At 44.9% G+C, this 16,027-nt stretch overlaps 1 protein-coding gene across 4 annotated transcripts in view; it reads left to right on the top strand.

The window, feature by feature from the left end:
- DPY19L4 (dpy-19 like 4) overlaps positions 1-16,027 on the top strand; it is a 60,750-nt gene that overhangs the window by 1,402 nt on the left and 43,321 nt on the right. For all 4 annotated transcript variants that reach the window (XM_062188232.1, XM_062188234.1, XM_062188235.1 and 1 more), the window contains exons 2-3: positions 6,172-6,282; positions 9,799-9,923. In XM_062188232.1, the coding sequence (XP_062044216.1) occupies positions 6,172-6,282; positions 9,799-9,923 (236 nt within the window). The remainder of the gene's footprint in view (positions 1-6,171; positions 6,283-9,798; positions 9,924-16,027) is intronic.

The raw sequence follows: 16,027 nt of genomic DNA, 5'->3' as shown, positions 1-16,027 counted from the left end.
CCCATGAGTACATTTGTGCTTAAGTTAAAACATGAAAAAAATTGGCCGGCGTCGCGGCTCAATAGGCTAATCCTCCGCCTAGCGGCGCCGGCACACCGGGTTCTAGTCCCGGTCGGGGCACCGATTCTGTCCCGGTTGCCCCCCTTCCAGGCCAGCTCTCTGCTGTGCCCAGGGAGTGCAGTGGAGGATGGCCCAAGTACTTGGGTCCTGCACCCCATGGGAGACCAGGATAAGCACCTGGCTCCTGCCTACGGATCAGCGCGGTGAACCGGCCGCAGCGCGCCTACCGCGGCGGCCATTGGAGGGTGAACCAACGGCAAAAGGAAGACCTTTCTCTCTGTCTCTCTCTCTCTCTCTCACTGTCCACTCTGCCTGTCAAAAAAAATAAAATAAATAAATTTAAAAAATAGATATGAAACCAATGAAAAACTGTCATTTTATAAAATCTAGTTGTAGTATAGAATGATAAATGATTTTTGGTTATAGAATTATCAGTAATCCAAAAGCAATAAATACATTTTATATAGAATAATTAATGGATTACAGTATTATTGAAACATAGTTTTGGGGGGCCAGCACTGTGATGTACCGAGTAAGGCAGCCGCCTGCAGTGCGGGCATCCCATGTGAGCGCTGGTTCAAGTCCTGGCTGCTCCACTTCCCATCCAGCTCTCTGCTATAGCCTGGGAAAGCAGTAGAAGATGGCTCAAGTCCTTGGGCCCCTGCACCCACGTGGGAGACCCGGGAGAAGTTCCTGGCTCCTGGTTTCAGATCAGCACAGCTCCAGCCATTGGGACCATCTGGGGAATGAACCAGCAGATGGAAGACTCTGTTTCTTTGCCTCTGCCTCTCTGTAACTCTGCCTTTCAAATAAAATGAAAAAAGGAAACATAGTTTCATTCAGCAAATTTTTCTTTAGAGATTTATTTATTTGAAAGAATTACACAGAGACAGGGCTAGACAGAGAGAGAGAGAGGAGTGAGCTTCCATCCCCTGGTATGCTGGCTGTAATGGCTGGGGTTGGGCCAGGCTGAAGCCAGAAGCTTCGTCTGAGTTACACATGTGGGTACAGGGGCTGAAGCACTTGGGCTGTCCTCTGCTGCTTTCCCAGGCACATTAGCAGGGAGCTGGATTGGAAGTGGAACATCCACAGCTCAAACTGGCACACCAATACGGGCTGATGCTGGTGGTGGCACTGCCACAATGTCAGCTCCTCATTCAACAAATTTTTAACTACATAAATATTTGGGTCCCTGCACTGATAGGTGCTGGGATATAAATAGTCAACAATGAGTAATTAAATTCTCATTTTAAAAAAAGATATTATTTGAAAGCGTAGTGATAGAATGAGGAAGAGAGAGAGAGAGAGAGAGATCTTTCACCTGCAGGTTCACTCTCTAAATGGCTGCAACAGCCAGGGCTGGGCTAGATTGAACCCAGACACCAGGAACTTGATCCAAATCTTCCACGATGGTTGCAGAAACCCAAGTACTTGGGCCATCCTCTGCTGCCTCCCAGACCCATTAGTAGCAGGAAGCTGGGTCGTAAGTGCAGGTTACTTGGGATCCAAACCCACACTCTGGTATAAGTTGTGGGCATATAAAGCAGCAGCTTAACCCACTGTGCAATGACACCTGCCCCTAAATTTTATTTATTTATTTATTTTCATCTACTTGAAAGGTGGACTTAGAAGGATAGATAAATAGGCATCTTCCATCTTCTTGTTCACTCCCCAAATGCCTACACTAGCCAAGGCTGGGCTAAGCTGAAGCCAGGAACCTAGAACTCCATTCAGCTTTTCCACATGAAACTATCATCTGCTGCCTCCCAGGATGCATTAGCAAGAAGCTGAATTGGAAGTGGAGGAGCCAGGACATGAACTGGTTACTCCATTGTAGGATGCAGGTATTGCAGGCTGTAGTTTGACTTGCTATACAGTAGTGCCCATCCCTATAATAATGCTATTGATGATAATATTTATAACAAACCTGTCTATGTGTCAGGCATTATTCTAGGTAGTTTCTATTTATTTGGCATCCTGTACATTTTTTAATATAGCTCATGTAGGGGCTGGTGCTGTGGCATAGTGGATATAATTGTTGCCTACAGTGCCAGCATCCCCTGTGGTCGCTGGTTCGAGTCCTTGCTGCTCCACTCCTGATCCAGCTCTCTGCTATGGCCTAAAAAAGCAGTAGAATATGGCCTAAGTCCTTGGGCTTCTGCACTTACATGGGAGACCCCAAGGAAGCTCCTGGCTTCAGATCAGCTCAGCTCTGGCCATTGCGGCCATTTGGGAAGTGGATGGAAGACCTCTCTGTCTCTGCCTCTCTGTAATGCTCTCTTTCAGATAAATAAATAAACAAATCTTTTAAAAAAGAAAAAAAAAGACAGCTCACGTAGGGGCTGGCACTGTGGTGTGTCTGGTAAAGCCTCCACCTGCCGTGCCAGAATCTCATATGGCTGCTGCCTACTCCAGTTTTGATCCAGCTCCCTGCCAATGTGCCTACGAAAGCAGTGAAAGATGGCCCAAGTACTTAGGTCCCTGCCTTCCTTGTGGGAGACCTGGATGAAACTTCTCTGATTCCTGGCTTCAGGCCATTGTGGCCATCTGGGGAGTGGCTAGAAGATCTCTCTCTCACACTCTTTCTTTCTCTCTCTCTCTCTCTCTCTCTCTCTCTCTGTGTGTGTGTGTGTGTCTCTTTGACCCTGGAACTCTGACTTTGAAATAAATCTTCAAAAAATAGCTCATGTTATCTTGTATTTACTATGTCGAAGTTAGACAAAACAGTCCATAGTTTACGTGTAACCACCTATTCTCTATATCCCTTTTTGTTTGTTCACATTCACTTGAATCCAGCTCTTTCTTTGGGTAAATACTCTATGGGAATCTGATCTTTCAAAAAACGTGACTTCCTTGATGTAGTAGTGTTTATACTTATGGTCCTGAAAGGTACATTAGAGCAAAGAAGTGACAACTTGAACAGTGTTAATATTTCACTTGGAAATTGCTGTCTGCATGTATGTTTGTAAGTCCATTGGTAACTCACCTATTTTATATGAAGATCACCATACCAGAGACTGAATTTGCAGGTTTTTCTTTACAGTACTAAGAATAGAAGATGATGCCGGCACCGAGGCTCACTAGGCTAATCCTCCGCCTGCGGCACTGGCACACTGGGTTCTAGTCCCGGTCGGGGCGCTGGACTCTGTCCTGGTCACTCTGCTTCCAGTCCAGCTCTCTGCTGTGGCCCAGGAGTGCAGCAGAGGATGGCCCAAGTACTTGGGCCCTGCACCCGCATGGGAGACCAGGAGAAGCACCTGGCTCCTGGCTTCGGATCGGCGCAACTCAGCCGTTGCAGCCATTTGGGGAGTGAACCAGTGGATGGAAGAACTCTCTCTGCTTCTGCTTCTCTGTGTAACTCTTTCAAGTAAAATAAATAAATGTTAAAAAAAAAAAAAAGTCCAATACTATTGATGTGTTTAGTTATGCGAGTATAACTCTTCTGTAAATTTCTTGTGGTTATGTTTTCCTCTTGTATTTTTTAAGATAAAATTTATTGGGCCGGTGCCGTGCCTCAATAGGCTAATCCTCCGCCTTGCGGCCCCGGCACACCGGGTTCTAGTCCTGGTCGGGGCCCCGGATTCTGTCCCGGTTGCCCCTCTTCCAGGCCAGCTCTCTGCTGTGGCCCGGGAGTGCAGTGGAGGATGGCCCAAGTGCTTGGGCCCTGCACCCGCGTGGGAGACCAGGAGAAGCACCTGGCTCCTGGTTTCGGATCAGCGCGGTGTGCTGGCCACAGCGGCCATTGGAGGGTGAACCAACGGTAAAGAAAGACCTTTCTCTCTGTCTCTCTCTCTCTCTCACTGTCCACTCTGCCTGTCAAAAAACAAAAACAAAACAAAAAGATAAAATTTATTTATTTTTAAAAAGATATATTTATTTATTTGAAAAGCAGTGTTACAGAGAGAGAGAGAGAAGGAGAGACAGAGAGATCTCCCATCCGCTGGTTCACTCCCCAAATGGCTGCAATGGCCAGGACTGGGTGAGCTGAACCCAGGAGCCAGGAGCTTCTTCCAGGTCTCCCACATGGATGCAGGGACCCAAAGACTTGGGCCATCTTCTACTGCTTTCCTAGGCGTGTTATCATGGAGCTGGAACAGAAATGGAGCACTCAGGACTTGAACCTGTGCTTGGTGCTGCAGGAAGCAACTTAACCTGCTGCACCACAGCACCAGCCCCTTAAGATAACATTTAAAATAATGACTTCTGAAGAATTTATTTGACTTTATGTCAATGTTCATTCTTTGTTAACCACATCTCATTTTTGCCTTAACTCAAAGTAGAGGAAGATTAAAAGGGCATGATGGAAAAGGAATATAGTGATATTCGTTGATTCAGAGTTGTATGCAAAAATACTCAAAATCCATGGTGTAGCTTTTCTGATAATGTCATTTTCTAGTTATTCACAGCTTTTACTACTTAACACAAATGCAAAATAAATGGTGATATCGAAATGGGTAAAGCTTAGATTGGATCTGTTAAATGTATTTTTTTTTTTTTACTATGCTTGTGTTTAAAGCTATCTTGGCAAACATTGAAAATTACCATGAAGCTGCTGAAAAAGACACTTTTTACATTTCCACATGGAGCTAGAGAAGCATCCCTCTGATCATCAGCAGCAGCTGATTCTTTTTCCTTTTTTGACTCCTTTATTTAGACTTACTTCACAGCCTAATGTTATTTCTAAGAGAAAAGAAAAAGCTTTCTCTCATTCCTATAAGGAAGTTATATTCATTTTTTTTCCCAAAGATTTATTTCAAAGAGTTAACAGAGAGAGGTAGAGACAGAGAGAGGTCTTCCATCCGCTGTTCACTCCCTAAATGGCCACAACAGCCAGAACTGAGCCGATCTGAAGCCAGGAGCCAGGAGCTTCTTCCAGGTCTCCCATGTGGGTGCAGGGGCCCAAGGACTTGGGTCATCCTTTGCTGCTTTCCCAGGTGCATTAGCAGGGAGTTGGATCAGAAGTCGAGCAGCTAGAACTCAAACTGATGCCCATATGGGATGCCAGAACTGTGGGTCGGGGTTTTAACCCACTGCACCAACCCCAAGAGTTAAATTCTTATACCACCTTATAAACTTGACAGGGACACTCTGTGCTCACATCACAGTCTTCTACCTCACAGGAGGATTCTAAGGAAGAAAAACTGAGCTATATATAGCAGATTCTTGTTTAATTTGGAGTTTATCTTACTGGTTTGGTGTTAACTTATACAATTCATTTTTAGTAGAGATAAAATAGTCTAATATTAGGAAAATTTTCTGAGCCCTTCCCACATATATGAAAGGGATGTTTGTAAGTTAAGCCTCCTACTCTAATGCCTAAATTTGTAATATTGTACAAGTACAATGCTAATGATGCCACAGTAGTATGAGACTGCAGAACTTAGAGAGTTATAAAAAAAGAAAACAATGTGGGGACCATCTTATGGAGCAACAGGTTGAGGTTATGCAACGCCAGCATCCCATATTGGAGTACCAGTTTGAGTCCCCTGATTCAGTTCCCTGCCTATGTGCCTGGGAAAGTAGCAGAAGATGACCCAAGTGCTTGGGCCCCTGCACTTGTGGGGATCTGGAAGAAAATCCTGGCTCCTGGCTTTAGCCTGGCCCAGCCCCAGTCATTGCAGCCATTTGGGAAGTGAACCAGTGGGTGGAAGACCTGTCTGTCTGTCTGTCTCTCTGTCTCTCTCTCTCTCTCTGTCTGTAACTCTGCCTTTCAAATAAATAATTAAATTTTGAAAAATTTTGTTAATCCATGAGTGATGCATTTGATACTATCAGGTAACTGGAGTAGCGAGCTAAATAATATCTGGTTGCTCAGCCATTCTTGAAGAGTTTGCTTATTTTGGGATACTTTGAAAAGAGCCTCATATCAGAAGAGGTTGCTGGTTTATCAGTAGGACTCTCAAAACACAGGTGGTGGGGTAGAGTCTACACTGTCTTTTTTTGTATGCAAGGCAATCATAAGGGATATTAAAATAATTGAAGAAGTCATCTTTGTTACTAGTAAAGTTTTACTGTGACTTTTGTTTTGGTATAATAGAAGTTAATCAGCTCAGAGTATTAGATTAGAACACTTTGCTGCACACATTGCAATAATGTCTCAAATATTTTAAGGACCAACTGTAGAACTGCGCCACAGAAAAAAGCCAAAGTCTTCAGAAAATAAGGATCCTGCCAAAGAAGAGAAAGTCAGTGACACCCCAATTCCTGAAAGAACTCCAAAACGTAAGTTAGATGCGGAATCTTTATGCTACTCTAAAATTGTATTATTTTAATATTTTAAATATATCAGTGTGCTTTAAGATTAAGTACCTGGTCAGCTTCTGTTAGGTTGTGCTATGGATCAGTCCATAAATCTCCTGGATAAACCTCATGGCTGTTGTAACATACTTTTATTTCTGATCAGTATTATATGTTGTGGCCACAGATTGGCTGGGATAGCTTCATGTGTCATGAAAAGATAACTCCTATTTAGGACATGTTTTTCTTGGAACAGAGGAGAAGAACAGGAAAGCAGGCAGACTCATACAATGCCTCTTAAAGTTTCTTCTGAACTGGGACATTGTCACTTATACTTACATGCTGATGGCCCAAGCAGGTGATAATGTATCCAGTGAGATAACAGATATCTACCCTGATTACAGGGAAGTATTGAACATCACATAGGAGTGGAGAGAAATGTATATCTTTTTGTAAGCAAGGAGAAATATTTGGGACTAATAATACATTCTACCACATTCTGCCCTTTTGGCCATCAATATTTACTCCTTCTCTTCAAACAGAATACACTCATTACAGGCATATACCTACATGCCCCAAGGAAGACACTCTATCTTTTTTCTGCTTGACATCAATCCTTTTTTTTTTTTTTTTAAAGATTTATCTATGTATTTGAAAGTCAGAGTTATTGAGAGATCTTCCAACAAGTGTTTCATTCCTCAAATGGCCACAGTGGCTGAGACTGGGCCAAGCCAAAGCTAGGAGCCTGGAACTCCATCTCCATCCAGTTCTTGGGTGCTGGGGCCCAAGTACGTGGGCCATGCTTTGCTGCTTTCCCAGGCACATTAGCAAGGAGCTGGATTGGAAGTGCAGCAGCCATGACTCAAACCAGCACTCACAGGGGATACCGACCGGTCTTGCAGGTGGCAGCTTAACCTACGGTGCTGCAAAACGAATCCCTAACATCAGTCTTGAAACCTGATGTCTTCTCATCTACATCGGGATCCTCCATGACTCATTCTGATCCAGACACCCATGATCAAAAGTTGTCTGCTGTGTGTCAGGGTCCCCAAGACCAACCCCCATGCTTGATAATTAGCTACAACTCACAGTTCTCAGAATGTAGTTGTACTTACAGCCATGATTTATTACAGTGAACAATAAAAAACAAAATTAGTAAAGGAAAAAGGCCTGTGGGGCAAAGTCCACAGCTCCTCTCTCAGTGGAGTCACACAGGATGTGTGTGACTTCAGTTTCAAATTGTAACACTGTAAAATGTTTTCTGCCAGAGAAGCTCATTAATGATCAGTGTTCGGAGTTTCTGTTGGGTGCTGATCCTGTAGCTACTGTCTGCCTAGAATTAAAGAATTCTAGACTCCCAGGAGGAAAGTATAAACCAGGTAGGCACAGTAAACCACCCTTACCAGTGAGATAATGGTGGGAATCTCCCTGAAATCCAAGTGTCCAGGTGCCAACCAAGAGCCTACCTTGCACGTGGGCCTCTCTTAGGAAACACTTGCAGGCCTGAAACTCTCAATACACATTGTTGGACAGGAAAAGGGTAACACACACAAAAAAGCTTCCATTTAGAAAAGGAAGAGTGGGAGACACACACCAGTCCCTGTTCAATAGCAGTTCTCAAGTCCTGTTAGGCAGTTGAGATCTCCTTACCTTTGGATAGGGAATATTTTGTAGTTGTTCTCCACTTTTTTTTTTTTAATTTTTATTTATTTATTTATTTATTTTTTTGACAGGCAGAGTTATACAGTGAGAGAGACAGAGAGAAAAGTCTTCCTTCCGTTGGTTCACCCCCCATATGGCCGTTACTGCTGGCACGCTGTGCCGATCCGAAGCCAGGAGCCAGGTGCTTCCTCCTGGTCTCCCATGCAGGTGCAGGGCCCAAGGACTTGGGCCATCCTCCACTGCCTTCCCGGGCCATAGCAGAGAGCTGGCCTGGAAGAGGGGCAACTGGGATAGAATCCGGCGCCCCAACTGGAACTAGAACCCGGTGTGCCGGCGCCGCAAGGCGGAGGATTAGCCTGTTGAGCCACGGTGCCGGCCGTTCTCCACTTTTGATTATTGGGAGTTGCTTCCCACCTGGTTCGTTGTTCTGCATGGTTTTTGTAAAGGTCCTTCCATTTCTGTTATACTCAGTAACTATATCTGAAGAGGACTTTGGAGAATATAACTCTGCCTTTCAAATAAATCTTTTTTTAAAAAATCAAACAGTTCTGTGGGATCTTTTAAGACATAATCATCAAAATTCATTGAATTGCAGACTTTAAATGGCTGCCACCCAAGTGGGAGACTATGATAGTTTCTGGCACAAGGTTTCAGCCTGATCTAGGCTGAAATGGCTGTTGTGACTATTCAGGAAGTGAACCAGTGGATGGAAGATCTCTCTTTCTTTCTCTCCCTATCTCTGTCACTCTTTCAAATAAAAAAAAATTTACAAATATTATTTAAAGAAGAAATAGTTCTGGGGGTGGCATTGTGGCATAGTGGGGTAAGCTGCCACCTGCTATGCAGGCATCCCATATGAGCACAAGGTATTCAAGTCCCAACTTCTTCACTTCTGATTCAGCTCTCTGCTATTGTGCCTGGAAAAGCAGCAGAAGATGGCACAAGAGCTTGTGTCCCTGAACCTGTGTAGGAGACCTGGAAGAAACCCCTAGCTCCTGGCTTCAACCTGGCCCAGCCCTGGCTGTTGTGGTCATTTGAAGAGTGAACCATCTAGCGGATGGGAGCTTTCTCTCTATCCCTCTCTCTCTCTAACTCTGCCTTCCAAATAAATAAATCTTAAAGAAATAGAAAAAAGTTTCTTGACAAGAAAAATAATTATCAATAGTAATTCTGAATGAACTTACATATATTTTCTTTAGTTTTTTTAAAAGATTTATTTATTTTCTTAAAAGAGTTACAGAGAGGCAGAGGCAGATAGAGAGAGAAAGAGAGAGGTCTTCCATCCGCTGGTTCACTCCCCAGATGGCCACGATGGCTGGAGCTGAGCTGATCTGAAGTCAGGATACAGGACTTCCAGGTCTCCCATGTGGGTGCAGGGGCCCAAGGACTTGGGCCATCTTCTGCTTTTTCATGTCATAGCAGAGAGCTGGATCGAAAGAGGAGCAGCCGGGATTAGAACCAGCGCCTTTATGGGATACCAGTGCTTCAGGCCAGGGCTTCAACCCGCTGTGCCACAGCACCGTGCCCTGACCTATAATATTCTTTTTCTGTTCCAGAATCCCATCTTGGATGCCATATTGCTTTTAGTTGTCATGTCTCCTTGGGCTCCTCTTGGCTATGCTCATTTTTGAGGCCTTCCTTGTTTTAAGTAATCTTGATTAATTTGAAATACTTGTTTTGTAGGATGCTCTCTATTGGAATTTGTCTGATGTTTTTCCTCATGATTTAGACTGAGGTTTAGGTTTTTGGGAGGAAGACCAGAGAATTAGTATGCCATTTTTATAGCATCTTTTTAAGAGTACATATTACCTTTTGATAATCTTTAATATGCTTTTTCAGATGTGTTATTTCAACGCTTTGCAAAGATTTTCATTGGCTGTCTTGCAGCAATTACTAGTGGCATGATGTATGCTCTCTACTTATCAGCATACCATGAAAGGAAATTCTGGTTTTCCAACAGGCAGGTAAGAAAACATTTTTGAGCATATGAAAATTGTTTTAGTATTTAATAATTTGAGTAGTATTTTTCAGGGAAGTCAAAATATATATATGATAAGTATATAACAAGTACTTTCTTATTTATACCTATTAAAAACAATACTGTTTTCTCTTTTGAGAATATAGTGGCATTATTAACTTTGAAATATATAATAGGCTAATTAAAAATTTAAAAAGTAAAATAAGCAGTACATAAAAAATATTTAATACAACATTTCCTAGACTAGAAGCCATGAGGGTACTTTGTTCACATATCAGTCATAGTCTTTTGATGACAGTGAAATGTTATATATAATTTAGTCAGCCTTTTAATAGTCTTGGTAGCTCACATTTCAGAAAATTTTTAAAGTTTCAGCATTGCCGGCGCCGCGGCTCAACAGGATAATCCTTCGCCTTGCGGCGCCGGCACACCGGGTTCTAGTCCCGGTCGGGGCACCGATCCTGTCCCGGTTGCCCCTCTTCCAGGCCAGCTCTCTGCTGTGGCCAGGGAGTGCAGTGGAGGATAGCCCAAGTGCTTGGGCCCTGCACCCCATGGGAGACCAGGAGAAGCACCTGGCTCCTGCCATCGGATCAGCGCGGTGCGCCGGCCGCAGTGTGCCAGCCGCGGCGGCCATTGAAGGGTGAACCAACGGCAAAAAGAAAGACCTTTCTCTCTGTCTCTCTCTCTCTCTCTCACTGTCCCTCTGCCTGTCAAAAAAAAAAAAAAATAAAAAAGTTTCAGCATTAAAATATTTTAGTTTCTTAAAAAAATTTTTTTTTAAATATTTATTTATTTGGGGCCAGTGCTGTGGCACAGTGGGTTAACGCCCTGGCCTGAAGCTCCAGCATCCCGTATGGGCTCCAGTTCTAGTCCCGGCTGCTCCTCTTCTGATCCAGCTCTCTGCTATGGCTGGGAAAGCAGTGGAGGATGGTCCAAAGTGCGTGGGCCCCTGCACCCACTTGGGAGACCCGGAAGAAGCTCCTGGCTCCTGGCTTCGGATCGGTGCAACTCTGGCTGTTGCAGCCAATTGGGGAGCGAATTATATTGGATGGAAGACCTCTTTCTCTCTCTCTGCCTCTCCTCTCTCTGTGTAACTCTGACTTTCAAATAAATAAATAAAGTCTTTTTTTTAAAAAAGATTTATTTATTTTGAAAGAATTACAGAGAGAGAGACTGAGAGATCTTCCAGGCACAGATTCATGCCCCAGATGGCTGTAACAGCCAACACTGAGTCAGTCCAAAGCCAGGAGACTGGAGCTTCATTGGGGGTTTCCCACGGGGGTGGCAGGGGCCCAGTGCCTTGGGCCATCTTCCCCTCTTTTTCCCAGGCCAATGTCAGCTGGATTGGAATAGCCACTTCCAGTGTCCATATGGGATGCTTGCATCACAGGTGGTAGCTTTACTCACTGTGCCACAATACCGGCCCTAATATTGTAGTTTTTTAGATTGTATGACTAGAATAATTTTTTTGGAGCAGCATTTGAAATGATTAACAGATGTAGTAAGTATTTCTTAAAATATCACATTTTTAAAATAACTTTTAAAAAAACTTGCCTATTGGAGAGGCAGAGAGTCAGAGAGAGTTCTCATCCTGCCTGTAACCACGAGCTGGGTCAGAACTAAAGCCAGGAGCTGGGAATTCATTCCATGTCTCCCACAAAGGTAGCAGGAACTCAATAGCTTGAAGAAACACCACTGCCTCCCATGTTCTGCAGTAGTAGCAAGCTGGAGTCAGAGCCAGAGCTAAGAATTTAATGCAGGCGCTCTGATGAGGAGCATAGCTAAGCTGTTCTCTCTTGCTGCCTTTTTTTTTTTTTTTTTTGACAGAGTGGACAGTGAGAGAGAGACAGAGAGAAAGGTCTTCCTTTACCGTTGGTTTAAATGGCTGCCGTGGCCGGCATGCTGCGGCCAGCGCACTGCGCTGATCTGAAGCCGGGAGCCAGGTGCTTATCCTGGTCTCCCATGGGGTGCAGGACCCAAGCACTTGGGCCATCCTCCACTGCACTCCTGGGCCACAGCAGAGAGATGGCCTGGAAGAGGAGCAACCGTGACAGAATCCGGCACCCCAACTGGGACTAGAACCCGGTGTGCCCGTGCTGCAGGCGGAGAATTAGCCTAGTGAGCCACGGCACCGGCCAACTGCCTTTTTTTTTGTTAAGACTTATTTTTTATTTATTTGAAAGGCAGAGTTACAGAGAGGGAGAGGTCTTCTGTCTACTGGTTCACTCTTCAAATGGCCACCATAGCCATCACTGGGCCAGACCAAAGCCAGGAGCTTCTTTCAGATCTCCTGGCTGGGCACAGGAACCCAAGCATTTGGACCATTCTCCACTGCTTTCCCAAGTGCATTATCAGGGAGTTAGATTGGAAGTGAAGCAACCAGGACATGAACCAGCATCCTTATGGAATGCCAGCATTGCAGTCAATGGTTTATCGCTTCTCGGCCTTTTGGCTAAGATTAAGTGCAGGCAATGGTTTTACCCACTAAGCCACAATGCCAGCTCCTCTTTCTGCCTTTCAAATAGATTAATTAAATAAATAAATAAATATTTTTTTTGAAAAAAATATACAGCAACAGATGATGCCTCACGTAACTGAGTACTTGCCACCCACATGGGAAACCTAGAATGAGTCCCAGGCTCCTGGCTTTGGCTTGGCAAGAGCCCCAGCTGTTGTGTGCATTTTGGGAGTGAACCAATAGATGGAAGATTGGTCTCTCTCTCTCTCTCTGCCTGCTTTTGAAATGAATAAATGAATAAGTTAAACTACTGGACTAAATGCCCACTCTTCATATGACTATGTCTCCCCACCCCCAGAAACCTCCATGCATTTCATAAATACAACTTTAGAAACATAGTGATAGTGATTCTTCCCACCATACCCTCCCATTCCTGCTCCCACCCTTCTTCCTCCTCTCTCTCCTATTCCCATTCTTATTTTCTACTAAGATCTATTTTTAATTAACTTCATACACAGAAGTTTAACTCTATGCTAAGTAAAGAGTTCAACAAATAGTATGAAAAAAAAAAAAAAACTGCTCCTCAACAGTGTGTTGATTTCTCTTTTGATTTCTTCTGTGACCCACTGTTCATTTAGGAGCATGCTGTTCAGTCTCTATTGTTTGCATATGTTCTAGAGAGTCTTTTTTTTTTTTTTTAAAGATTTATTTATTTATTCGAAAGGCAGAGGCAGAGAGAGATCTTTGTTTCACTGGTTCACTCCCCAGATGGCCACAATGGCCAGAGCTATACTAATCAAAGCGCCAGGATCCAGGAGCTTCTTCTGGGTCTCCTGTGTGAGTGCAGAGACCAAACACTTGGGCCATTTTCCACTGCTTTCTCAGGCCATAGCAGAGAGCTGGATCAGAAGTGTAGCAGTGGGACTCAAACTGGGGCCCATATGGGATGCTGGTACTGCAGGCGGTGGCTTTACCTGCTACGCCACAGCACCAGCCCTGTCCCAGAGATTCTTGAGTTGTTGATTTCCAGCTTTGTTTCATTGTGGTGAGAGATGATGCATGGTATGATTTTTTTTTTCTTTTTTTAATTTACTGAGACTTGCTTTATGGCTGGCCTGTGGTCTATCCTAGAGAAAGTTCCATGTACTGGTGAGAAGAATGTGTATTCTGCAACGTAGCATGAAAAGTTGTAGCTATCTATTAAGTCTGTTTGTTCTACAGTGTTGATTAGCTGTTGTTTCCTTGCTGATTTTCTGTGTAATTGATCTCTATTGCTGAAAGTAAGATATTAAAGTCCCCTGTTACTATTGTATAGTTACTAGAGGCTGCAAGTCCTAGGTAAGGCACTGGCAATTCAGTGTCTGGTGAGGACTCCTTCTGTCCTCACACAGTGGAAAGAGAGAGAGAGGGATCTATCTGGGTTTTCTCTCTCTTTTAAGATTTATTTATTTGAAAGGCAGAGTGACAGAGAGAGAGAGAGAGAGAGAGAGAGAGAGAGAGACAGATAGACAAAGAGTGCTTCCAGCCCCTGGCTAACTCCCCTAATGGCCACAACAGCCAGGTCTGGGCCAGGCCAAAATCACAAGCCAGAAACTACATCTGGGTCTCCCGTGTGGGTGCAGGGGTCTAAGTAGTTGGGCTACCCTCTGCTGCTTTCCCAGGCACATTAGCGGGGAGCTGCATCAGAAATGGAACATTTGGGACTCCATCCAGCGCCCATATGGGATTCTGGCACTGCAAGCGGCAGCTTAATGCACTACACCACAGTGCCAACCCTGGAAAGTAGGTTTTAACCTGAATTTTGGGAGGACACCAACATTCAGATCATAGCAAGATGTACGTGGGGATAAAGAGTTCATTGGCAGTGCCGGTATTGTGATATAGTGGGTAGATCCACCACCTGCAATGCCGGCATCCCATATGGGTGCTGATTCCTGTCCCAGCCAGTCCACTTCCATTTCAGCTCCTTACTAATAATACTCCTAGGGAAGCAGCAAAAGGTGGCACAAGAGCTTGGGCCCTTACACCCACGTAGGAGACTTGGGTGAAGGTCCTGCCTCCTGGCTTTGGCCTGGCCCAGTGCTGGCTGTTGCAGCCATCTGGGGAGTAAACAAATGGATGGAAGACTCCTCTCTGTCTCTCCCTCTCTCCAACTCTTTCACAATAAATAAGTAGGGGCTGGTGCTGTGGCATAGGGGAGTAGCATCTCACAGGGGTGCCGGTTCGTGTCCTGGCTGCTCCACTTCTGATCCAGCTCCCTGCTAATGCTCCTGGGAAAGCAGCACCCAACCATCTGAGTACTTGGGCCCTAGCACCCATGTGGGAGACCCAGGTGGAGCTCCAGTCTCCTGGCTTCAGCCTTGCACAGCCCTGGCTGTTGTGGCCATTTGAAGGGTGAACCAGTGGATGGAAGATCTCTGTCTGTCTCTTTCTCCCTATCTGTGATTCTGACTTGCAAATAAATAAATAAAAATCTTAAATAAATAAATAGGTAAATCTTAAAAGAGTTCCTTGGCTAAATAGATCTGGGAATAACTTCCTCTTGGAGATTCCCAGTATATAATATGTATTAAAACTCTGTAAAGTGTTAGAATAAAAAAACTCCTTTAACTTTGTTTAATCCAGCCTTTCTCAGAGTTTATTTAGCTACAGAACTCTTTTTTGGTAACTCATTAATACCTTAGGAGTTTAAACTTTGTGTAGGAGTGATGAACCTTTTTCTTGCCAAGGACCATTTGGATATTTGAACTTAATTCATGGGGCCTTACAAAGTTACCAACAATAGGGGCCAGCGCTGTGGCACAGTGGGTTAACGCACTGGCCTGAAGTGCCAGCATCCCATCTGGGTGTCAGTTCGAAACCTGGCTGCTCCACTTCCAATCCAGCTCTCTGCTGTGGCCTGGGAAAGCAGTAGAAGATGGCCCAGGTCTTTGGGCTCCTGCACCCATGTGGGAGACCCAGAAGAGGCTCCTGGCTCCTGGCTTCGGATCAGTGCAACTCCAGCTGTTGTGGCCAATTGGGGAGTGAACCAGTGGATGGAAGACCTCTCTCTCTCTCTGACTCTCTCTGCCTCTCTTCTCCCTGTGTAACTCTGACTTTCAAGTAAATAAATAAATATTTTTTTTAAAAAAAGTTACCAACTATAAAAATGGGTCTGCTAGGCTGGCGCCGTGGCTCCCTAGGCTAATCCTTCACCTGCGGTGCCAGTACTCCGGGTTCTAGTCCCAGTTGGGGCGCCGGTCCTGTCCCGGTTGCTCCTCTTCCAGTCCAGCTCTCTGCTGTGGCCCAGGAGTGCAGTGGAGGATGGCCCAAGTGCTTGGGCCCTGCACCCGCATGGGAGACCAGGAGGAAGCACCTGGCTCCTGGCTTCAGATCCGCACAGCGCACCAGCCATAGCATCCATTTGGGGGGTGAACCAACGGAAGGAAGACCCTTCTCTCTGTCTGTCTCTCACACTGTCTAACTCTGCCTGTCCAAAAAAAAAAAAAAAAAAGTCTATAGCAGAAAGGTCTTCCTTTTTGCCGTTGGTTCACCCTCCAGTGGCCACTGCGGCCAGCGCATCTCGATGATCCGAAGCCAGGAGCCAGGTGCTTCTCCTGGTCTCCCACGCGGGTGCAGGGCCCAAGGACTTG

Source organism: Lepus europaeus, chromosome 4 (genome assembly GCF_033115175.1).
Source record: "Lepus europaeus isolate LE1 chromosome 4, mLepTim1.pri, whole genome shotgun sequence".
Classification (NCBI taxonomy): Eukaryota; Metazoa; Chordata; class Mammalia; order Lagomorpha; family Leporidae; genus Lepus; species Lepus europaeus.
Note: the sequence above shows the minus strand (reverse complement) of the source record. Positions and strands in the feature narration are given on the sequence as shown.